The sequence below is a fragment of the Gymnoscopelus microlampas genome (genome assembly GCF_963454915.1).
Source record: "Gymnoscopelus microlampas genome assembly, chromosome: 18".
Lineage (NCBI taxonomy): Eukaryota > Metazoa > Chordata > Actinopteri > Myctophiformes > Myctophidae > Gymnoscopelus > Gymnoscopelus microlampas.
In genome coordinates this window covers 10,490,055-10,516,456 of record NC_139955.1, presented here as the reverse complement: position 1 = coordinate 10,516,456, position 26,402 = coordinate 10,490,055, and the positions used below count along the sequence as shown (strand labels likewise).

Here is a 26,402-nt window from a genome sequence, read left to right as displayed (position 1 = left end):
TTTATTTCATCAGTCTACATGTACGTAGGCCTACCTACCATACCATGTGAATTATGGATCATTTATGTCTGCATCTTGTTTGTCATTTATCTTGCAGATACAGAATAAATGTACTTAGTCAGTTACTTTCCACCACTGGCAAAAGCATATTAAGCTTCCTGTCCTCTGTGGTGTGTTCTTTTAGCCCTGGCCTGAACCTATTCATTATTTCCTCTGGAGTCACCTGAGCCAGGTGACAGACACTCATCAACAACTCACACAATTAAATGAGAGCTTCATTAGAGCTAATTGTTTGTGTTTAGTCTGTGTGTAAAGCTGATCAGCTTTATTGGCAGGCCTGTGGCCGCTCTCGACTCACAGCTGCACACATAACGTGCTCGCACCGCAAACACACTTCAAAAAACTGCAGGGTCCCTTGTGTTGCGCTGTAACTTTTCACACCCACCCGCCCACACACACACACACACACACACACACACACACACACACACACACACACACACACCCTCTCTCTCTCTCTCTCTCTTTCACCAGATAAAATCAGATAAAAAATGCATTAGCATCCAACTGTGCCTTTCTCTCCTGTGCTGGATTGGGGCTTTTTAAGATGGAAAAGAGAAGGCTGATGATTAGGAGATGAGCAAATGAACGAATGCATGCAGGCTGCAGGGGGAGCAGCCAGGCAGCTGACCCACGCGAGGCGAAGGGGGGGGGGGGGGGGGGGATTCTCTGAATGCTAATGTGAGAGTGGAGAAAGGGCAAACAGGCTCATTGAAATGCAGAGCCCTGGTGTTTTCTTAGGGTAATATTGGGGCAACGTTGAAACAGCACACATTATGGGAGTGAAAGGTCAATTTGATGTTAGTCAGCAGTAACAGTGGGAAGAGCTCACCACCAGGAATTGTTGAATTTTCTGCCTCAGTGATCGGACTCTGTATGAGTATATGAGCATATCATCGCTGTCGGGGCAGAAACCTTGTATCTCCATATCTCAACTTTTTATGTTTTTGTAAATCAATCTACCTTCGTCATACTACAGTGTCACACAAAAGTAGCAAAAAAAATGGGCTATGGGCTTGTAGATCTGCTATTTTTTGCTACTTTCGAAATGTTTTAAAACTGAAAGTATAAGTGGTTAAGTCTTGTATAGATATCTAAACCAATGAAAAGTATTAACAAGAGCTTGTGATTAAATAATAACTACATTGGAACACAGGTTCTTTTTTCCATTTCCTGAAAAGTAAATTTGCTTGGACATACAAGGTTTCCACCCGACAGCAATGATATTATGCAGATATCCCCAACATTTCATGGTCACACATGAAGACGTCCGGGCTTGGCTACTCTGACATGAATGGGGAGGGGGTCATCAAACAACGTGTATAAATTAAAATAACAGTGCAATTCAGACCCATATATCGTCGCTCTCGGGCAGAAAACTTGTATCTCCATATTTAATCTTTTTATGTTTGTTTCATAAATGAATGCCCTATAAGTATGACAGTAGTGTCACACAAAAGCAGCGAAAATAGCCGATCTGCTCACATTGAGTTACAATGTAACGTTTTGTGAGCTTGTAGATCTGCTAACTTTAAAAAAAAAAGTGTGTCTGTGTGTTTTATAAAAATTGAACCTATGAAAAGTATTAATAAGAACTTGAGACTAAATAACTTTGATTGATTGATTGAATATTTTATTAGGCAGAAATAAAATAAAACAGCATAAGTACAGTTAAAACACTTTGACTGAAAGGTCCAAAAGTCCTTGCGGTCTTGTTTCCATTGAGGTCCTTGGTATTCAATAAACTACATTGGATCCATTGGAACACAGGTTATTTTCTCCATTTCCTGAAAAGTTACGGTTTTGGACATACAAGGTCTCCACCAAACATCAACAATATATTTGTATGTGTGGTGGACTCAAGTCCATTTCAGTTTTACCAAAGCCGGACGCTGAAATTCCTCTTGTCAGAGAGAAAAGCTGGAGACATGTCACGTCGTTCAAAGTTTATTCACGTTTAATTACCATGGCAGTGGACCATTTTCCTTGCTTTTGTTGGACCATTGAGAGGAGCGGAGGGCCCACGCTCTCCCATGCACGCCTCCCCAGCATCCTCCTGCAGCTCCCCAGCAACCGCTGGCTACACAGCTTCTCCTGTAGCCTCTGCAGTCACACGCAAAGAATGGAGCCACCCCAGGAATGTCAACACAAAAGGAGGAATGTCATTTTGCTGAGTGCTACCCCCCAAAAACCAATGTGCACGCACACACGCACGCACACAAAATCAAAAGTGTGCACACACACACGTGCACACCTCACACACACAAAACTTGCATACACACACACACACACTCTTTCTCTCCACACACACAGTCATAAGTGTGCACACACATGTGCACGCGCACGCGCGCGCGCGCACACACACACACACACACACACACACACACACACACACACACACACACACACACACACACACACACACGCTGCAAGCCCAGGCATGTTTGAAACACAGGGGGGAAAGCAGTCTTAAATATGACATTAAACATTGGAGTGGCTTACAGGACATTAAATGACAACTTGAGACTTTTCAGAGTAAAACTATTTTAAGTAGGTTCTGAATCAGAATAATACCGAGATGAGGGTAAATAAGGAGGGGAAAAAATGTGGTCAGTATTCAAGTGGGGTCCCGGGACCCCCAGGGGTCCTTGAGGGGGTTCCAGGGGATCCCCAACAACATGAGAAACAGTTAAAACACTTAAGCTCTGCTATATTTCAGAAAGTAGCCGATCTACAAGCTCGCAACGCGTTGACAGGTTCTGAGCTTATAGATAGACTACCTTCACAAAATGTTGACAATTCTTCTCTTATGGGGCTCCCTGAGTCCCTGGCACAACATCTTTTCAGACAGGGGTCCACCACGACCAAACACATGAATTTGGGGGTCCTTGACATGAAAATGTTTGAGAAGCACTGTGTTACGGTTAGAGAGAGCACCGTCTAGTTTGCAACAGAGTGCCACATTTCATAACAGGGAGACATGTAGTGAACATAACCAACAACTCTGTTCACAGCGCAGTCTACATGCGCATGTTATCACTTCACTGTTGTCTGCTTTCTGCTTCTTCATGGATATTTTTCTATTTTTCATTTCTTACTCTGATTTGTTATATCTGTGTGACCCTGGAGAGCAACCAAGCAAGTTAAATTCCTTGTATGTGAGAGCGTTACTTGGCCAATAAACTGTTCCATGTTCTGATTCTGAGAACCTTAGTGATGAAATACTTAACTCTGCAGTAAATGTGTGTCTGCTTTTTTCATGTGCTGCCACAGAATTCGAATTTGTTATGTTAGGGCGATATGGACAAAATCTAATATCACAATATTTTTACAAAATACCTCAATATCAATATATTGACCATAATATACATTTTCTTCGTATTTTTTTCAAAAATATTGAATAATAGCAAACATAGATATTACGATATCCAAAATCCCACGCAAAATCTATAGTCTCATATTACGATATGCATATAACATTGATATATTGCCATGCCCTAAGTTATATACAGTTGAATGGTCAAGAAATCCAACATTTAGTAGGACTATGAAGTACTACTACTAGTATATTAGACAGTAGTTAATAGCACACAGCAGTCCTGATTTGATCCGGTCCTGATTTTGAATTGGTGGTCATTGTTGAACGATAGAAAGGTTCAAAGTTTGAGCTGCATGTTCCATGTGCTCCACCCCATGTATTTTGACTTACCAACTCTTTCTTTTGTCCCCCCGGAAACTAGTCCTAAAGCCCTTATACCTCCATATTAAAGCCACCCCATAGCCCGGGGGGACTGTCGGGCTGTGATTGGGTCACTGGCAATATTTTATTTAGCAACTACCACAGGTAGGCCTAACCTGTTAGTTTTAACAGATATCACTGAAGATATAGGATATTTAATTATCTAACTTAAGTTTAGAGGTAACTTTGGCTAATATATTAGGGGTGCATCAGTTAGTTGAAGGAATCAATTTAATCAGAATCAGAATCAGCTTTACAGGTTTACAGAAGTAAAAAAAAAAGTGGGTGAAATTCGTTTTTGTGCAAGTGCAAGAAAATAAAGAAAGGGAAGAAGAAGAAGGGGATAATATATAATCGATTATATAATATAGTATAAAGAGTAATTGATAATCTATGTAATGCGACTTGTAGATTGCCTACTTTCGGTATATTATGTGTGAAACCATTGTACAAGTACAAAACAGGTTTTTAGTATAGTTATCAGACTAATCGATTTAGTCAGTTGTTCGCATCGATGTGTTGAAATATATATTTTTATTAACAAAAAAAACACAATTCTTTGATTATTCAATTAAAGAAAAAAGTAATGGATAGAACAATTGCTAAGTAAGTCAATAATACAATACTAATAACAACCCATAATAACCAGTTACCAGACCCTTAGCAATTACCCTGACAACCAACAAGCCAATCACAAAGCTGGTCGTCCCTCCAGGCTATGGGACAGACTCTACCATCCTGACTCTCCACCACTCTCCACCGGGATTTGCAGCTTTCTCCTCTAGTCCAGTGTTGCCATGTCTACTTATTATAAGCGACTAAGGGCTTCTTTTTCTGTAAAGTTGCTGTAAATATTGATAGTTTCGTGTTTGTGTTTTTTGGGCTTGTTTCTAAAGTGTACTTGCTTATTTAGGCTTGCTTCCAAATGATTTAATTATTATTTAAGCCCGTGGTTTCAAATATTTTCGTGAAAATGTTTTGTGCCAGGGAGCATTTGTGTTGTTAGAATGTTCCCAAAAAAATCTTCCAAATATTCCACATTGTATTGCAAGAGTTTTTTCGAAAATAGCAGATCTACAAGCTCGATATTTTCAAATAGCCGACGCACATAGGTTTAAATTGCTAATTTGGCCTAGTAGTTGCTTCTTTTGGGCTTGTTTTCCTAGACCTTGTTGCTTATTTCTCTCACAAAACCTGGCAACACTGCCTCTACTCTGGATTTCGGCACGAGCGACACCATCCAGTTTATAAGAAAACCCACCGCTCGAGCTGAAGAAGAAACACATAATAAGACACTTTTTATGCAACTTTAACTCCTTTTCGTACTTTCCCTTCGTGCCTTTACGTCGGAATTCGAAGCGGTTAATCGTTATAAACGTATAGTCGACGTACATTCGAAGTACATTGCTTCTTCTTAACTGTAAAAAAGTTTTATGGGTTTTCTTTTTTCTTCTTAACCAATGTTTGGTTACTTTTTTTCTTTATGAAGTTTCTGGAGGAACTGGACTTTTATCCCGCATCCCAGGCTCTCCTGAGGGTTTCATTTGAGCCGCATTTGTTCTTTTTTAAGTTGTTTTCGGTCTTGTTTCGAGGTCAATTCTTGGGTTTTTGTTGAATGAAGTGTCTGTTTGAACAACTTCTAACAGGCAGCTGAAAGTTTTTAAAGTGCGGTCCATGAGGAAAGTCAACTAAACGTGGGGGACTTGTTGAAACTTCGTCCTAGTTTTATAAATAAATACACCTGAGAGACTTGTAACTTTTTTCTTCTTTTTTTTTGTTTTACTTTTTTTTTAATTATTTAACTTTTGTATTGGTGTTAATTGTCTCGCCATGAAGAAGATGTCTGTGTTGTCCTCCACGGTGGGTTTATACACGTTAGTGTTGCTTTTTGTCTCGGCCATCAAGGCTGAGAGCAGCAAGAAGAACTGCAATGAAGTCAGAGCTGCTTACAGTTCCAAAGGCTTCAACGTCAATGATGTTCCCAACAAAGGAATACAAGGTACGTTTACTTTTCAAACCTGTGATATTGTGTTTAAAAAACACCGCGCTGGGTTTTAAACCACTGCTTTATGTTTGAAACCATGTTAAAACAAAAACACTGCAGTTTGTTTAAAATCACTGTTAAACTGTGATTTTACACACCAAACAGTGTTTTATGTGTGAAATGCACTGCTTTGGTGTTTCAAAATCACTGCATTGTGTTTAAAATCATTGTTTTATGTGTAAAATCACTGCTTGATGTGTAAAATCGCTGCTTAATGTTTAAAACCACTGCTTTAGGTCTCATTAGAACTATAATTTCACTATTAGCCTACTGTCACTAAATAAGTAAGTGCATGTATGGCACTGGTTCTCAAAGTGGGGTGCGGGGACCCCCAGGGGTCCTTTGGGATGTGGGGACGGGGGGGGGGGCGACCAGGGTGTTCCCCGGGAACATTTTATTTTTCAGCTATTCGGAAATATCAGATCTGTTGGCAAATTTGGACGAATGTTGAGTTGACATATATTCACTTTATTTGGGATCCCTGGCACAAATTATTTTCAGGTCTGCGGCCCAATCCAATGAATCCATACCAATATGGGGGTCCTCGACATGAAAATGTTTGAGAACAACTGTTCTAGTCTACGTGGGACTACAGTTTAATGTTTGTTTACAGTGATTTTGTTCAAAGACACAGTGTAACGTTTTTAGAAGGCTGCATCTTAATGTTGTGGTTTTGGTTACATTGTAACCATTTGTTACCATTAGTTCCTCACTCCATGCAGGAGGCAAATTAATGGTCTTCATCTAGGAAACGGTTGTAGGCTGTTCACAACAATAAACTACTACATCAATATACAAACATTACAGCCCACAGTCGGACACCGGGGCCTATGTTTATTTCTAGGCTTCCTTTAGTACCTCTTGTGAGCTGATGAAGCATCCAGGACACCCGCAGTGATTTACTAAACACTCTTTGTTGCATTTATGCAAACAAAACATACATGTGTTATTACTGTCACTGTGTGAACATGAAAGGCCTCACTTTTTGGTCTAACTTGTTCATCACCCCCGGGCTGGTATTTTTGGAGCTATAGTGTGAATAATATAGACACTAGTACAAATTGTTTAGTTATGAGGAGGACGGGGGTGGGAAGGCGAATCTATTAAGAAAATAATCAGTTAAAGTCTAGTAATGGAAACTTATTTGGGGGGGGGGGGGGGGGGGTTACAGTGAAGCCTTGAGGAGAGTAGCAGAGGGGGGGTTGGGGGTTGAAATTCCGCTGTGCCCTGCATACTTTAACCCCCCCTTTCTCCTTTTTCCTTTTAGATTTCTTTTTTTATGGTGGTTAAATTCAATATACATAAATTTCCAGACCCTGCACTTAGTCCATTTTAGGCTGCAGATTATTGTGGCTTTGGAATGTTTTCTTATTTCAAACATAGACGTGGGTCAGTTAGACATGCCCAGTGTCCTGTGAGAGTCCTGTTTCTCCACTCACTGTTAAACACATTTCCTAATGGGATCTATTTCACTTGCCTTAATGTGCTTAATTAGTCATTGTTACTACAATGTCTTATCTCACAGGGCGCAGAATGTGTTCCTTTCCCCCCCTGCAAAACATTGAAGCATAAATTCAACTGACAAGGGTAACGGATGGGTATGTGAGCTTTATGGGACCAGGCTGCATTATGAGTTTGCATTTTGCACACAGGATAATGAACCTGTCTTTCTTTAGGTCGGTGTCATGATGGCTCATTAGAATTTGATTTGTATGTAAACTGTCAGGCATTTCACACCAGCCCATAGGTCCTTTTGTCTTGGGGTCTGTATGTCATTGTAATGCTAAGCAACATTGAGAGTAGCCCAACATGTCTGCATTTGTTGTGCTTAATGGTGTTGAATGTTTTTGGGGTTTGAATGAGGTCAGTTTTGGTGGAGCAGGTTTGCATTCTATACTGTCCACACGTGCCTTTCCAGTTTTAACCCCTTGAACCCTGGCATCCCTATTCTCGGTTCGAACATTTGGCGAAAACAGCCGCGCTGCCAGCTCACGCATTGTGAGCTGGTAGATTGGTTATTTTTGGTGAAGATATTCAACGTAGAGTGAAAACACGATGGTGGGCGAACATTTGGCGAAAACAGCTGATTATCAAGCTCACACGCATTGTGAGCTTGTAGATCGGTTATTTTCGGCGAAGGTGTTTAGTGTCAAGTGAAAACAGGAGGGGGCAGGTATAGAGCCCTGGGGAACTCTGGCCAACTAAGTATGTAGGGTTTAAGTGGTCAAATACATGCCTGGTGTAGGTCTGGACTGTATAGGCAACACCAGCATCTCTTTATCATTGGTAGAAACTCTGAGATAATTGGATCTATAGAAAGCCACAAGGTTTACTGTCATCAGGGAGGTTTCGGGCCATGCCCTCACCCCAGGACAATGCTTGGTGATAGCTGGAGATGTGAGGTCTGATTGAGCCACTTCTGTCCTGTTTGTGTCAGGCTTGTGTCTCTCTTCGTCTCTTTAGTGGCCCCTGACATTAATTCTCCTCTTCCTGCCATGAAAGGCTCTATGTAGCAGTCTGAATGGCAGGGGACACGCGGCAGCACACTCAGACCTATATTTAAAGTCATACCCCCTCTGCCAGTTAATTAGTAGACGTATCATTATTATTGTTGTTGTTGTTGTTCGAGAACACTATTTTTTTCCCGTGGTATATTATTCCAACTAATCAAGCGCTATGTCACTGGAGCTGCAACGTTTATGTAACTGTTGTCTCCTCTCTGATACAATCATCATAAATCAAATCGGTGGAATGTGTGGCCTATTGGTGATGCAGCCCTCAAAATTGCCTCGTTCGCAACCACAAACATCTTTTGTTATTGCTGGCGGCATAGAGATAACAATGTTTGTTACCGTTGAAATTACAGGCAGGCTTTAGTTAAAGCCAGACTGAGATTCAATAGAGATGTTTTAATGCAATAAAACTGTAAGGGAGACCCTCAGTGCTCCAGCTGAGACAGAATTAGGTGACACAGAGAAACAGCAGACTTGATTGTTGAATTCCATCTTGATCCCATGGTCCCAATCTCTTACCTCTCACGTGGAAATGGTTCAAGACCCAGTTTCCAAGTCGTATGAGGGTTTGTTTTGGGCCTTTGACTGATCTAGTACCTTTTTTATTTTTTTTACACCAAATGATCTAACCTCACAGCCCTAGAAATGACAGATCCATCATGTTGTCAGGAATAACATTGCCAGTGTTTCAGTGAATATGTGTGTGTGTGTCTGTTTTGGTGAGAAGTTTCTTAGCTGGTAATTCTTCTCCTGTGACGGACGTTAAAAGACATCTTCTAAGTACTTAGCTTCACAGTGGCGAGAGTGACGGCCTCTTCAAAAGAGGCAGAAAACAGACCGGTTAACGCTGTCCAGATCAGTATCTGTCATGTCAACAGGTCCCGTCTGGACGCTGCGGCTCTCTCCTCCTTTTTGTAGCCCTTCAAGCAAAATCTGTTTTGGTTTACACCAGCGGTCTGGCTCGATGTCATGCCTCAGGTATGGCACAATGGCGAAGATCAAAGACAAAAAAAGGGGAGAGGGTCACGTGGAACATACATCCCATCTCATAATCAGTTGTATGACCTCAGCACATAAGCCTCCCACCAGTAAGCTCAAGACATTTTGCAGTGCTGGTGTTTTTCGCTTGTCGTTTCCCCCTTGCTGAGGTGGTGGCCGTGTGCCCTGCATCTTTTACGCTTTTGGTAAATAACAGGTTATGTTATTGCACTGACATTCAGTGGGATAAGATAAGAGCAGGGAACGGGGACGTAGGCAATCTCTGGAGGCTTTTATAGCCGTAGGGCCAATATTTAAGTGCTCCACTCCAGTCTCTGTGACTGTAGCCTACTGTTTTAACCTCTGTAATAATTAACTAATAAACCATTAGCTCCCAGTGTCTTGCTCACCCCTGAAGGTCAGTCTCAATAAATCTTTAGAGGACTTCTCACGGTTTTATCTGTGAATGGCTTTGCAAGTCTTATCGTCCGGAATTACTTCCATACCGCGCTTGGCAATTTGGACATTGATAAAACTGTGCAGGGATTTCCTCAGAGTGGCTGCATGTTAACTGTGGTTTGCTGCTAATATGCTCCATCAGGAAATAGGCTCTTATAGCAGATGTGTTTGTCCATCAGTGGTTTTACGTACACCATAACGCCTAGCAACAGTAGTCCCTGTAGTCGTTTTTTGGTTTAGCGTGAGCCTACATCAACCACTTAAAACCTAAATGTACTTAGTTGACCGAAGTCCCCCAGGACTCCATACTAGGCCCCCTCCTGTTTTTCGCTCTACACTAAATATCTTCACTGAAAATAGCCCCTCTACAAGCTCACAACGTGTTGCGAGCTTGTAGAACTGTTTTTATTTTACTTTTTATGTTCACCCCAGAATAGGGACGATTCCAGTTCAAGTGGTTAAGAATACATTGCAAAAAGGTGTGTTTATCACTAAGAAGGGTAACGGAAAGGTAATCATCTGTAAAAAAAAAAAACACTGAATAACGATCTTAATGTTTATTTGTTATTGGCGTATTTGTATTCATGTCAAACTTAATCTATTTGTATTAACACATTCCCGGCCATCAATATTTAAATCCCTATCTTTCAGTCGTCTGCCTTTTTGTAAATAGCAGATCTACAAGCTCATAGAGCGACACTCGGTGCCGCGCTATGAACTTGTATAGTATATCTGCTATTTTTGAATAGCCAAAGAAATACAAAATGACAGATGTGTACTTGGATTTAATGGGTTAATTTGACACTGATTGCAAGAGTGGTGTCTAGCAAGTTAGCCAATACTAAGGATAGGTTAAACATTTATTTACTCTATATAGCCTAGTTCTATCATTTGTTCCTCACCAGTAGAGTGATTTGATTGAGTTGTGAACATATTTCTTCTCTGATATCTCACATCTTCTTCACTGATCCCACCTGCCAGCAGCACGTCGTCCAAATGAGCTCTGAACCTTCTCCATTATCGTTGGATGTTCCAGATAGAATGACAGTGTGCACTCTGTTGATTATTGTATTGCATCTCAGACCATCAGAGATCCTGACCTGAACATCATTAAAGGGAGAGTTCACCTCCAAAATGACTTTTTCTATCGATTAGTGACCCCATGGAAACTTGAATTCATGGATATTTTTTAGTTTTTGTCGCATTCCTTAGCCAATAATTTGATTACCAGCAGACCGGTAGGCAGTGGTTCCGGTAGAAGACACAAAAGGAGACTCTTTGTGTCTCCTACCAGAACCGCTGCCGGTCATCAAATTATTGGCTTAGGAATGTGACAAAAACAAACAAAAAAATCTCCATGAGGTGACTAATCACCTGGGTGGATAGTTCACCTGGGTGAACTATCCGTGAACTATCCAGGAACATTGGCCCAAAATAGCCGATCTTGTTGATCGGCTATCTCTGGCAAAGAGATTCGGTGTGGACGGAAAAAAGTCAGAGTACAGTTGTAACTCAAGTCCGTTTCACTAAGACTAGAGGGTTTTAGTGGTTAATTATTCAGAAGTGAAAACTAGGGTCAAGGTTCTTTATTGTAGAGTAAAACATACATACAGCTTCTAAATGAATGGAAGTACTGTAGAAAGAATCCAGTTTGAAAATCACCATCTTGCGAATGTTTGATTCGTGGAGAGACACACATATTGCAATATAAACTGGAAAAGGCTTATCCAAAGAACAGCTACATACTAGCTAGGGCTGAGCAATAAATTGATATCATATCGATATTGTGGTAGATATTGTTTGGGATTTGGATGTAATGATATTGAAACATGTTGTCTTTTCCTAGTTGTAATCAGTTGAGCCTTATTTTATACTTAAAAAAATAGTGAAAATAACGGATCTATAAGCGTCATGTTATGAGCTTTTAGATTGGATGTTTTCGCTATTTTATATGGAACAGTGATTACGTTTTCCACTGCCAAGTAATGTAAGACAGTGAATATATTATTATATTGGGTAACATGATTTCATATTCCTGATTGATGCGATTGGCCGCTGTTATTTTGACCCGATCTGTACAGCTGATGCCAACCTGGCCTCCCATCGGCGTTTGTTTTGACTGCATGTGGATAAATGAGATGATAATACAGGAGGAGTTCCTTGGCGTGTGGTGTTGTTTGAATCTTAAGGTCAGCCAGGCTTGTGGAGTGTTAGGAGATGACTGATAAAGACCTGCAAATAGAGGAGGTTGGAGTTTCCCAGAAGAAAACTCACTGTAGCCTAAACCAGTGGTTCTCAACGTGGGGTCCGGGGACCCCCAGAGGTCCTTGAGGGAGTTCCAGGGGGTCCCCAGCAAAATGATTTATGAACCAAATGGACCCTTGTCGGTCTGTAACACTGAGAGTGTACAAATGAAACCAAATTTGTACACTCTCAGAGTTAAATTAACATCGATTTTACAATTTAAATTGGGGTCCCAGACAGAAATGCCATTAAATGGGGGTCCGTAGCCTAATGCATGTCAAACTGGGGGTCCTTGAAATTAAAATGGTTGAGAATCACAGCTAGAGCTGTAAATATCTTCTCTTATGGGCGTCCCTGGCATATCTTTTCAAATGGGGGTCCGCAGGCTAATAAGTGTCAATTTGGGCCCCCCCCCAACTTTTTTAAATAAAATGGTACCAGTAGCCGAGAGGTTAGGGCGAATACCACATGCCTGGCGGCAAATCCCTGGTTCGATCCCGGCAAGCCAGACCTTTTGCTGCATATCAATCTCTTTCTCTCTCTCCGTGTTTCCTGTCTCTCTCCACTGTGACTATCAAATAAAGGCTCCAAAAAGCACTGTACACTGTTAGCTTGTCGATCGTCTATTTTCATATTCATCGTACAACAAAGTATTTACAAGGCTTAAGTGGTTAACACATAGGCGTAAAGGACGTGTGACGGTATAGTTGTGACCAGTTTAAAATTAACTAAGGAAATAGTTCCTTCCTGTTGTTGTTGACGAGGCTTCCAGATAATTGACTTTAAGCGTCATGCGGCTCAGGTCTTGTGAACCTGGTGGATGGGAGCCTGGTGGTTTGAGGCCCTACCACTAGCGAGCGAGGGGACGCTCGCTACACGTGCCCGGCGGGTCCACGGTGCAGCGCAGAGTTCTTATCAGCTTCCTGTGGTGGTGGGGCTGGGCCCGGGCGGCAGCTCTCAGATCAGTGTCTCCCGTGGCATTCGGCTCTGCCAGGCAGCAGCTGCTGCCTTATCGTGGCTCAGAAACAAATAAAGCTTATCGCTGCTGCCCCCATAAGAAAATGAGTGTTGTTGTGCATGAAGGATGTGGATGAACAAGCGTCGTACTTAAAACGGCGTGGTGGTCCTCCCGTCTGCTGGATTTAAAAAGTCTGTCTTAGCCGTCTTGTTTCTAGCCCTGATGTGGATTTCAGATGGCCTTGTAAAGTTTAGAATGTTGCGCTTTGTTTCGTTGTCGATGCTTGAACGTTACATTTGAGGCTTGGAATGTGGAGTTTTTTCCCCCCTTTTGGTACGCTCTGTAGCAGCAGTTTGAATGGCTGTGTGTGTGCGCGCGCGTGCTCGTGTTTGTCCCAAGATTCCAAAACGCCATTTCTCCTCATCCCCTTGCTCTGATGGGCGAGCGACAGATCATTGGAGGGGGGGGGGGGGGGGGGGGGGTGAATGGGGATGCTGTGTGTGTGTGTGTGTGTGTGTGGGGGGGGGAACAATTGAGCACCCCCTTTTTTTAGGCCAGTCTGCCCCCAGCACCCCACCCCACACTGCATTCCTCATCGGACCACCAGTACACACACACACACACACACACACACACACACACACACACACACACACACACACACACACACACACACACACACACACACACACACACACACAGGGAACAACAACAACAAAGACTTGTGGCATATGCAGAAAGAGAGAGAGAGGGGGGATTTTGACTGACTGACAGAGCGGAGCACAATGTTTTTGTACGAAGGGGAAGATTTAGTGAAACAATCTGGGCCCAGGGAGTGACAGGGTGACACATAGCGAGGGAATCCAGGGAGGCAACATGGCTCTGACTCATCTCCCCTCTCCTCTGTCATCCAGCCTGCTCCTCTCAGGTGACACACACATGTCTTCTTGTCGAACACAAACACAACACTCATGGTAATGTGACTGCGTACATTTTTAGCATAGGGTGGTTCTTCTCTTCTCTTCGTACATGGAGTCGGCGGATCCGTGAGGGACTGTGTGTCTGAAATCTGGATCAGGCTTTGTGGGTTTCCACTGGGTGGAGGGAGTATACCCGAGACTCCTTGTTAACACGTCCTGTTTGCATGCTGTTAAGTCAGCAGTCTCTCGCTCTCTCTCTCTCTCTCTCTCTTGACATATCAGTTCATTTCTCTCTGCCTCTCCTCCTTTGGGCGGTTGTATTTCAGTCTTAGTCCTTCCTTCCTTCCTTCCTTCCTTCCTTCATTATCCCTCGGTGATTTCCTCTCCTTTTCCCCCACTGCATTTAACCTACTTATCTTGTACTAGTATCTCCCCCTCTTTCTCATTGTTTCTCTTCAAGTCAGGTTTAACTGTGTGTGAGCGCGGGGAGGCTTTCAGGTGATCGGTGTACCGAAACACAGAACATTTGTTGTCTTTTCCACACGTTTCCCCTAGGCCTCGCCTTGCCATGACACCTCCCTTACACTGATGCGTTGTCGTTTAGTATTGTCACGGAGCTTTTACGGCGCGATACGTTACACTGCTTTTCCATAGTGGGATTCCTCTGGCTGCCCCAATGTCTTTTGTGCCAGTGATGGCGGCTGGTGTGCTTTCTTGTTCCTCTGATATCCGAGCCGCTGTGTGTTTCTTTTGTGTTGTGGTTGTGTCACTCCGCCAGCTGTGAGGAGTGTGGCAGAAGGGCCTGTGGGCTCTGATCCCAAACTGCAGGGGTGGACCCTGAACCTCCTGCCCTGAAAAGAACTGGGCTCTGCACTCGCTGAAGTCACCTCCCTGCATGGCTGCCAGGGAGTGAGTTAGTTTTTTAAAGTAGGTGTATTTTGCAGCCAAGTCTTTCATTGCTGTGGAGGCTCAGTGGACACGAGGACCATGTTAATAATCGAAGACGGCCGTTAGGAGGACGTGTCTGTGACTTTGTGACTGGCCAGAGAGGCCTGTGTGGTTGGGGAGAGGGAGAAGGAACTGAAGCCAGGGACTTGCCTGGGTATTTGGGCTGAAACCCCAGCGCTGGGCTCGGGCCAGGTGAGCTGTAATCCCCGCTAATTACTCCCAAGGTCTACATCACGTCTCTCTCTCCGATGGGGCTCCGTCGAACACTTCAGCTCAGTTTTCCAAAGTAATAGGTCACCGTAATTACCTAATCCCTTTGTGTGCCGTTTGCTCTTGTACTTGTAATAAAATAATTGTCTGAAACTGTCGAGCCAATTTCTTCGGCTTTGCTCTTTTTATACATTTTCTGCCAAACAAACAAAATAGTGGTAGGAGGAGCCCTGGAGAGGCGAGGTGATGATGCCATGCCTTAAAGCCGCTCATCAAAACTATAATTTAAAACATCAGGAACCCATCGGCAGAGGTCCTGCTGGCTGAGACACAATTAGGGGGGAAAAAAGAAACACTTTTGAAAGGATCAAGTAGTTTTTAAATAAAAAGCTCCAAAGCTGCAAATCATTTGGTCATTGAGTTGGGAGGGTGGTTCTCTCTCTGGAAGAAAAGCCAGGCTTTGTGTGGGAATGTGAGATGACCGCTAGGGGTGGAAATGTTGTACATCAGCGGAATGGCACGACCAGCCTCATAGTAGCCATGATTTATCGACACGTTCACTGCTGCGGCTCATCGGGAACGGACAGAGCTATTCATGACCAAAGCCCATTAAAAGCATTGTACCTTAAGGTTTAAGCTTTCTTTTGACAGTTGGCTATGAGTTGGTCTCTAAGTTCCCACCGCCCCCTCTCTCGGTGTCCAGTTTCCCACAGCCCAACAGGTATATCAGAATCACTGCTTTGAGCTTCCAGAAACTTGATCTTCTACCTGACCTCATTGTGCCTGGGGGGGCTACGGCAGGGCCTGTCCTGCCCCCAACATCTGGTGGACCTCACTGCTTTTTGGATGTCTGTTATAAACATTGTCCTCAGGAGGGGCACGCTGGCTTTTACTGGCAACGCTGAAACATATTGTTTGTGTGTTAAATCTTTTAAAAGCTCTCGAATGTTTCAGCCGAGATGAATTTTTTGAATTCTTCTTGGCGGGGTTTAGAGGTGGGGGTTGGGGTGGGGGGTTTAGTCAAATGTGTAAATGCATGAGAGAGTTTTTTACCTGCTTGTGGAGCAAGCTGGTCTATATTCGGTCAGTAGTATAGTAGTTTTTTGTGACTTTCTCCTCATTGGCTGACCTTTTAAGCCAATGGGTTGTCCGCAATGCCCTCCCATACTCTGAACGGGTGTATGACCTCCGGTCACAGAATTCAGAGCAACACTCACTAATTTACCGTCGTTAACTTACAGTAGACACAGACACACCCTACTCTTCACCATCCGGCAAGCATTTAAATAAACGCCTTCAATTAAGAAATAGTGGACAAAAGGATGACATTCATGCACTCTTACAGGCACAAATAATCATACATATATATATAAAACATAGACCAAAAAAACGTACAACTAGTAGGCTTCTAATAAAAACTGCAGTATTAAATAACATATTAAACTCCTTTTTAACACTGTTACGGAGATTTTTTTTCCCCCCAATGTTTTGTAAGATGCATGTCGTGACTCGTGACTTTTAAAGGGTTTTAGCTTGGCACAAGCTGGTATAAAATGACAGTCATTCTGTTTTTAAAGATGTAGTTCAGTCTCTCTCAGGCTGTGAGTTGTTCCAACAGTAGTTTCTGACAGCTCCGCCATGTTTGCACAGGGTCCCATGGTAAAGCACTTGGCCTTAAGTAAAGACGGTTTCTTCTTCATCTTCTCCTTTTAAAGTGTGTTTTCATTTGTGTGCCATGAGTCAGTCGGTAGAAAGAGGGAGGGCTGTAAGAGAGGAGGAGAGGGGAGGCGAGGGACACGCCAAGGAAGATCTTTTGTGCCTCCTCCGTCTTTCTCCTCCTCTTCTTTCCTTGTGATAATCACGCTGTGCTGTAACTTGTCCTCACTCCCGCTTGTCTGCAGAAACCTCTGCCTGTCTCTGCAAATCTGGAAGATAACAGTCTCGCTGTCTCTCTCTCTGTTCATCTTTGACTTTTTCTGTCTGTCTGTCTCACACACACACACACACACACACACACACACACACACACACACACACACACACACACACACACACACACACACACACACACACACACACACACACACACACACACACACACACACACACACACACAGAGCGTTAAGGTGGAATAGACGGGAAAGGCAGCAGATCAAACGCTCCTACAGAGCACATACCTGAGGAGGAGCTTGTGGAGGGAATGTAGGATTAGCCTGCTGTTGACATGAATCATGGCCTCCTCCTCTCTGGATGGAGAGAGCGGATGTTAAGGCATGTTGATGCTTCCCTGTGTAGTCTGTGGATGGAAGGCAAAACAACGAGGTTTGAACAGTCTACAAGATGTGCTATGAATGCACGTTTTTGTCCAATCACTGTTAAAGCTGCAATCCGTAACTTTGTTTTAAATTGAATAAAACATAATTTTGACCAATCTGTATGATAAGAGTTTGTTTTCATTGTAGTTGGTCTCCCTGCTCTTCAATTTAGAAATGTAGATCCTGTGGTCAGGTAGGATCCACTTGGTTGACAAGTGGTATCGCAATAAGCTCAAAAGGCAACAATACATGCTCTGCTCAAACAGCTTTCTGTATTGGTTCCAACTTCCAACAGTTCACATTTCTGTGCTTGTGCGGGGGGACCCCGGGTTCAGATCTTGGGTGGGACATAAAAGTTACGGATTGCAGCTTTAAATCAGCGTAGTTCATAGAACAGGAGATGTTGAATTGGGCAGACTTTTACAGATGGGAGTAGCAGCTGTTAAACAGCCAGTCACCAATCCCTGCGTTCATCACAAGGATGACAAACAAGTTCCCTGCGATTCCGCGAAAGATGACACATGGAAGCAGCACCGAAGTCAAACAGCAGATGTTCTTTTTCTCTCCTCTTCTCTATTCACACTCCTCTGTTAACATGATTATTGCTGCAACTGTCCATTACTCTCTTAGTGATTATTCTATCGCTGACTTTGCTGATTCATTGAGAAGCAAGTTTTGGGATAATTTGTTAAAGGAAAAATGATATGTCAACGACTAAATTGATTACTCTGATTTACCACTCAAGCACTATTTTGTACTTTGTCGCACAATGATCTCACACAAAAATACAGAAAATAACCGATTGCGAGCATGTAGATCTGCCATTTATTATCATTATTATAAAATGCAGCGGAATAGCTCGGAAGGAAGAGAGAAATAACGTTGTGGTGAGGAAGCCGTGGTGAAGCGGGGTCTAACGTCTATTTGGCATCCGGGCAAGTAAACAGTGAGATTTAGATGTTTTCTAATGTGCTTAGCTCCGGCTCTCTCTGTCTTGCATAGAGTGCATGTTTCCCAACAACGCTGGGAGACTGACCCTTGGCTGCTGCGTTTGTGTATTTATTGATGTCTTGGGGTTTGCACGTATGCTGTCATCTACACCCCCCCCACACACACATACAAAGAATGTTACTGTGTTGTTACACACCCACTCTTTCTCATGACATTAACTTGACTAATTAACACACACCAACAGTGGATTAACCTGTCTGGGTGACTGACCATAGAAACCCACCCTCTTCTGTTCTCCCTTTGTTTATCTTTATCTCACTGCACCCCCCCCCCCCCCACACACACACACACACACACACACACAAACACCCACTCTTTCCCTCAACCCTATTGGTTGTCATTACTTGCTACTATTCGAGGTTGCTTTTTGTACCTGGGTGGGAAGGGGGGGCTGGATTTAATCTCTACCACCTGAACCTTGTCCTGCTGTCAGAATCAACAGAGTTCAGCTGTCCGCCTCTGATCTGCTATCACACACTTCATGGAAATGTGTTTCACACAATCTGCTACTCGCCAGCTATATTTACCTCGCACTATTTCACAGGCCAGGGTCAGACAGTCCAGAAGAGACTTTTCCTCTGGTATTTATTTTTTTCATAGCTATTGCAAGAAGACATTTCGTGGGCTGTATTTTAAAGTGTGTGTGTGTGTGTGTGTGTGGGTGCGACTAGTGACAGTTAGCGCATGTCTGACCACTTGCTCCTTGTGAGTAGGGAGGACCCGGGTTTGAATTCGACTCCCGTCATGTCTGGCATGTTTCTCCTCTCTCTGCCCTAGGTTTCCTGTCTCTACACTCTCCTATCTAAATAAAGCAGAAAAATGCCTCGCACACAAAAAAACTCTTTAACCACTTGTCGTACGACGATGTAGTGCGAAAATAGCCAATATACAAGCTCATAGATCTGCTATTTTTGCACACAAAAATGTTTGCATATAATGACATACCCATAATAGGGACGTCATGTTGAAAGTGGTTAAAACATTTTCCAGCGTGCAACAAGTGATGGTTAGGGATAAGTCACGCGTGCGTACAGCCCCTGTGGTCCGCGTTTGGCCGCTGACTTTTTAAATGTACTCGGGGAAGTGCAGTAGCGAGTTAAATCATTGACAAAGCAGTGACCTGGGAAGTGGTGTAGGCAGGGTGCTTTTGTACGTGGAGACAAAGGCAGAGACGCAGGCCTGGCGGGGGGAGAGGGAAACAGACAGAGCAAGAGGCCAGGGCCGTGTTGTGGAATCCCCCCAGGGGCTTCTGGGTAAATGTTCATGGATGACAGCATTTTGGAATGTTCACAAATGGAGAGTTTTAATTGGCCAGAGGCCCCGACTGCTTTAGCAATCACAGGATGGACTCTAGTGGCAGAGGAGTTACTCAGATTTATGAGTCCCAGTGTGCGCTTGTTTGTGTGACCGCGTGCCTTTTAACACAAAAAACAACAACAGTACTTCATTCATGCTCGCGCAGGGGTTTGTACATGTTGAAAGGGCTCGTGCGGAAAATGATTTTTTAATCTGCACGTGAACCCTCACACTGAATAAGAAAGTTGGCTGCTGCTTACGCGAAGGCCTGTTGCTGCCTGGTAGCTGCTGAGCGTTGTGGCCACTGGGCCTGGTGTTTCTAATGAGCCCTGCCCTGCCCTGCCTCAAACGCCAGCCCACAGCACACAACATGCATGCCTTTTTCATCGCTGTCATGCCATCTGAAAAGCAAATTTTGGGAGTTTGGTGTTTTGACAGCTGTGTTTTGGAGGAGGATTTTAATCCCCAATTTATTTAAGGAAACATCACTCCACGCAGACGTTATTCAAGGCCTTGTGGCTTGACTGCTGAGCTGTAAAATAATTCACTCTAGAGAGAGTACTCGAGTGAAAAACTCTTCGCTGTTGGAAAGCAATGTAGAGTGTTCTGCTATGAGTCAGTGATGATCAGAGGCTGATGTTTCCCAGCAGATCAATGCTTATCACTCAGACTTTTACCGGCAACCACATTTTCTCGCGGTTGCTACTGGTCATCCTCAATTGTTGTTTGTTTTAACTTCTAAGGGCTCAGTGCTGTGTCAGAGGTTAGAAGTGTCATGAGTGATCATGTGAGGCATGATTGATCACATGACCTTCCAGGATAAAGACGGCAAAGTTCCACATGGGTGCAGAAGCTGTTGTAACCGCAGGTAAAGCCAGATGGATCCGTGTAATCTGTTCATGTTGAGGGCTGCAGCTATTGATTTGTTTCTTAGCGATTATACTATTGATGACTTTTTTGTATTATTATTAAAGAAGCTCAGTTTTTTTGTGGTAACTGCTTGTATTTTTTTGTACAACAAAAACGAATCGAGGTGAAACAATTCTAATTGATTTTTATAATTGACTAAATCGATTAGTCTGTTTAACACCTATTTTATACTCTACACTTATCAAACACTATCAAGCATCGTGGCCTGTTGTGAGCATGTAGATTAGCTATTTTTGCTTTTTTTTAATTGCCGCCTATAATGACATGCCAAACTCTTTAACCCCAAATTAATGATTTTATTGCATTTGATTATTTCCTATAATCCATCGATTAGTTTGATTAACTTTTGGACCCCTAGTATGTTACAGCTCCTACCTGCACAGTAATATACCTCTGCCAGTGAACAAATGTTACCAAATGGTCCCACAAGGGTCCATTTGGTAACATTTGTTCACTCTCTGAGTTAGATTAAAGGACGACTTAACCCATTTCCAACCTATCTTCATATAATTGGTCCTCACTAATGCTCATGATAAAATGGTAGTATTCTTTTCCTACTCGGTCTGTGTCTCATAGGAGGTCTGTGGACACCCGCCTACCATTTGTCTTCTTCCTTTTATTCCAAACAAGATTTCAAATTTCTTATTTCAATTTTCATTAACACGAGAACAATGGCTTCCATTACAGCACGCTAACTTTCCAGGAACAGAAAACCTACAGTTTGCATTAGCTTAGATTCCCCATCGATGATGTCACTGGTAGGTGGTTTCTGAACTGTCCACAGCCCTCCTCTGAGACACAGACGGGTAGACACAAATGGTACCATATTATAATGAGCGTTAGTGAGGACCAATTATATGAAGATTGGTTGAAAATGGGCGAAGTCGTCCTTTAATAACTAATAAGGATTTTACTGTGCATTGCTGTTTACAGATTATACAGTTTGACTTAACTGCTGAAAGTCGTGGCCTTGCTGAGAGGCTTCAGGCTGGCTGTGAGAGTCATGAGGTTGTTGGCTAGAGCGTTCTCATGCTGAAAACATCTTCCCGCCGCCTGCTAGGGTCAGCATATCTCTGCGGCGTGGGATATCCTGCTCGTTAACACACTTCCTCGTTAGCACAGCACCTGCCCTCCCTCTGGCGTCGAGGGGGGGATATGTCTTTCTGCTGACGGTTAATGCTGCAAAGACACCAAACGGAAACGCTTGTCACCTCGGCTGCCGTGGAAGGCCGAGATGAAGCCCCTTTTTCTTTCCTGACACGAATGTTTATCATGACGTTGTGAGGGTAAAACACATGGGAAAGTTCACAGAAGATTTGCAGCTAAGCTATTCTTCACCTTGTCAGAGTTGCTACGCAGGGACGCTGTGAGCAGATGAGTGACTATACCAGATGCGTGGACGCCGGGATTGCCTCCATTTTGTTTTTACGATACTGCAGGCTGCAGAGTTCCCTTGCCACTTTTTTTTTTCAGCCACTCTTGGACTCGATCCTCTCATGAAGTAAGACTTGAAAAGCATTATTGGGTTGGCTAAACTGCTGTAAACTTGTCATTCCAGTCTTTTTGCGAGGCAGTGAAGTTTGGAGCTTTCTTCCCGCTCTGATGAGCTCCATATGAGCTGCTCTGGTTCCTCTTACAGGCTAATATTGTTGAACATTTTCTCTTTTGCTGTAATCGTAACCTAACTGTCTCAGTGTGTTCGGTTTGTCTTGGCTTTTTTAAAGGAATTTATTTATAGTTGGCTCTGTTTCTGTATAAGTGTGATAATGTCTTTTTGTGTGAAATCTGAGCTGCAAATGGGGGGAACACACAGACGATTAGCTTTATGACTTTTAGCTTATACGGTATATGTATTATACCCTTTTTGAATGATGAACGGTGACATATCGCTTAGCCTGTCACCTGCCACAGTTACATCCTACCAGGTGTGTGCACCAGTTGTATCGTCCATGCTGCAATAAACTGTTGTAGTCCTACTGTATGCAGTACTCTGTAGTACTGAGTGCATTACTGTGTTGTAGTACCGGGTGCAGTACTGTGTTGCAGTGGTGGAAAAAGTACTCACATTTTTTTGTAAAGTAAAAGTATCAATACTGCACTGTAGATATACTCTTACAAGTAAAAGTCCGGAATTCAAAATTGACTTGAGTAAAAGTACACAAGTATTGGTATCAAAATATACTTAAAGTACAAAAGTAAAAGTACTCATTATGCAGAATGTCCCATTTCATAAGTTTTCAAATGTATGAAATATATTAAAAAAATGTGAACATAGCAGATCTACAAGTTCACAATGCATTGCATCGCGACGCATTGTGAGCTTGTAGATCTGCTATTTCCAAATGGCGAAATGTATGTGGGGCTGAAGTGGGTAATGTATGTTTTGTAATAGTAATCCAAATCTACAAAGTGACTAGTAACTAAAGTTTTCAAATAATTGTTGTGGAGTAAAAGTATAATATTTGACTCTTGGATGTAGTGGAGTAGAAGTAAAAGTACAGAAAATTGGAAATACTCCAGTAAAGTAAAAATACCTCAATTGTACTTAAGTACAATACTTGAGTAAATGTACTTAATTACTTTACACCACGGCTGTGTTGTAATACTTAGTGTAGTACTCTTCTTGCAGTGCTGGGCAGCAGTACTCTTGTACTACTGGGTGCAGTACTCTCTCTTGTACTGGATGCATCACGTACAATGCAGTAAAATTAGTAGTCATACAATATTATCACAATACACTAACCATGACTCAATAATAATGTCATTTTTTACTACAGGCTGTTATTATTCCATTTATTTCATTTGGCTGCAGTTTGACCTTTAGTTTGAGTGCAGTTAGAAAAAAAACAAATGTTACAAAGCCTCTGGGTATAATAACATTTCAGACATCCGAGCACTGTATTTGATCTGCTTTTTTCATTTCCAAAAACAACTTTTTGATAGAAAAATCATTATATGGTTTTCCATTTATTGTTATGAAATATAATGATTACCCCAGCTTTCAACGTTCCTAGTTATTGGCAGTGTAAAACGTACAGAGAAGCGGGCACGGCGTCTCCTCTCTGAACGTCATCCAAGCCAAGGTACCCTTGAGCAACACACTGGGGTTTTACTGAATGTATGAATGTTTGTAACCTTCCCTCCTTCTGCAGTTACCCCCCACCCCCAGGCTGTTACTGTAAATAAAAACCATCTTTTTGTCAAGCAGCCTAATTAAAGAAGTTTCTTTTTTTACAATGCAGTGGAAAGTATCAAATTAAACTCCATTCATTTTCCCCCCTCCCACGTGCAGGTCTAATGGTGTCAGACAACCTCAGGAGACAATTACACAGATTCATAATCAGTTTTATTGTACGTTTTAACTTGCAAGGTCACTGGACTTGGTTGGCTGCTCTCTGGGGAACAGTATGGAGAAAGAAAATACACAAATATCAACACAGCAAAGTAGGCAATTTATTACAGAATCTATACAGAACATTGCTCTTGATTATTGCACTGAATCAGCCGACCGTGGTACTGAAAGCAGAGCAAAGGGGAATAGACATTCAGGGGCACTGAGTTGAATCGGTTATCATGCTGTATAATTAACTAGAGAGTAGAGACATGAGTCTTCTGCACAGCAAAATCCCCTCTTAGTTCATTTAAAAAAATGGTGCGCAAACAATCTTAGAGTTAAATTGAAGATTCTGCTCATAGTTAAATTAACACTGAAGATTTTGATGTGTCTTGGCTTCTGTTTCAAGTTTTCATTGGCTTGCGCATTTGGTGCGTGACTGCGATACATATCTGTGTGCATTTTTATGGTCTTGCAGTTGAACGCAGAAGGGAAAGTCCCCAGCAGAACACTCACAGAATCATGACTGTGTTAAGGGCGACTTGGAACATTTTATACCATCTTATTCAGCGGGCGTCCACGAATTATATTACTTTTCGGCGGAACGGGCGAAAGGAAATGCCAAAAGAGAAATTAATAAGAAAAATGTTTTGCTTTCTCTGCACTCTCGGGCTTGGATCACGGTTTTGTAGACTGTTGGCAGACAGCTGAGTGACAGAGAGGAGAGAGAGGAGAGAAAACAGAAGGGGAGACTACCTGACATGCTGCAACAAGAGAGACTGCAGAGTGAATGACTCTTAGAGAAAAGTAATTGCTATGATTTTAGAAATGAAATACCCAGCGGTTTTGCTGTTCTTTTTCTGAATCTCTTTTCTTTCACTTGAGCGTCATTCCACTCCCCTCTAATTTCTCTGGCCGAGACGGTAAAAGAATATCAAGTGTATTACAGACGTGAGGCTCATTTGCGCCAAAAAGCCTCACAATTTGAAGCCAGCGGCACATGTCCTGCTGGACTCTCCTCAGCAGACTTCAGGTCAGACAGCCTGCATGGGATGTCACAATCATTACATAATCGTCTGATTGCAATTATCTGAGCTAATCACATTTATTTTGAGTAATCGTGAGAATCGTTTCCATGCATCTGTATAAAACCAGCTGGATTAAATTACTAGAAATGTAATATTTACATCATTATGTCTTTTAACCACGTTCAAAGTTGTGGGTTCGAATCCACCGTGGTGCATCCGGCTTCGTCTATAGTCTACACGAACACAATTGGCCCATGGTTGGGGGAAGGAAGCTAGGCGGGGAGAGTGATAATTGTCACTGCACGTAATCCTATGGGCTAGGATGGCACCCATCAGCAGGGAGTGTTGGGCGGGAGGAGTAGGATGAAGGCTCTACGTCCTCCCGTAGGGGGCTCCTCACTGGTCAGTTGGATACAACATCAGTGACAAGACAACACAGAAATGTGTGTGGGGAGGATTCAATTGGCAATTGAATCAAACGACTAAATTGGGGAGGAAAAAGTGTTAAAAAAGAAAGGTTGTATGTTCATACATTTTCTAAAATGTAAAGAAATATCTGCAAGCTTGATTAATTTTTATATTTGTACCTTTTTCAGTAATAGGCTTTGTATATAGGATATACAAGTTTGTCATACTGAGCAATGTCAATTTACAAAACGTAAAAAGCAAACACACAATTAAATAACCGCAATTATTTGTATTGACAATGAATTGTCAACTAAAATGTCATGACGGTGACAGCCCTGTTGTGGAGCAGAAGAAAGTTGGCCAACAAATGCCCCCCTCCCAGATAATGACAGCCTAGATGTAGTGAGAAACATGGAGGACTGATTGTTATGTCTGCAGGGCTGCTCCTTACCACATCAACCCTAGTGCAGTGGTTCTCAAACCTTTTCATGTCAAGGACCCCCAAACTGAAATATATTAGGCCGCGGACCCCCATGTGAAAAGGTTTCGCCAGCGAAACCATTTTTCAAAAATAGCAGATGTTCAATCAGCTATTTTTGAATAGCCAACCTATAAATTGATAAAGTGGTTAAAATGTTTGTGATGCTGTATTAGCACATTTTCCTGGGGACCCCCTGGAACCCCCGCCAAGGATCCCTAGGGGTCCTCAGACCCTACTTTGAGAACCACTGCCCTAGTGTCCTTATTCCAGGGCCAACTTTAGTTCTAGAGCTTGTAGATCGGCTATTTTCGGCGAAGATATTTAGTGTAGAGGGAAAAAAGAGTTGGGGCCTATGTATAGACGCCTGGGGGACTCCGGTCAACTAAGTATAGGGTTTAAATGGTTAAGATTTATGTTTGTTGACTTTCTGGCAATGCATGTGACACATTCTTTATTCTTTATTCAAAAATAGCAGGTCTACAAGCTTACAACGCGTCAAGTGACGCGTTGTAAGCTTGTAGATCAG

At 42.7% G+C, this 26,402-nt stretch overlaps 1 protein-coding gene across 2 annotated transcripts in view; it reads left to right on the top strand.

Moving 5' to 3' along the window:
* Nucleotides 1-5,033: 5,033 nt before the first annotated feature.
* gpc4 (glypican 4) overlaps nucleotides 5,034-26,402 on the top strand; it is a 46,955-nt gene continuing 25,586 nt past the window's right edge. For both annotated transcript variants that reach the window (XR_014602854.1, XM_084085991.1), the window contains exon 1: nucleotides 5,034-5,798. Coding sequence is in view for 1 of the 2 variants with exons in the window: in XM_084085991.1 (XP_083942117.1) it covers nucleotides 5,630-5,798 (169 nt within the window). In the remaining variant the exon portion in view is untranslated. The remainder of the gene's footprint in view (nucleotides 5,799-26,402) is intronic.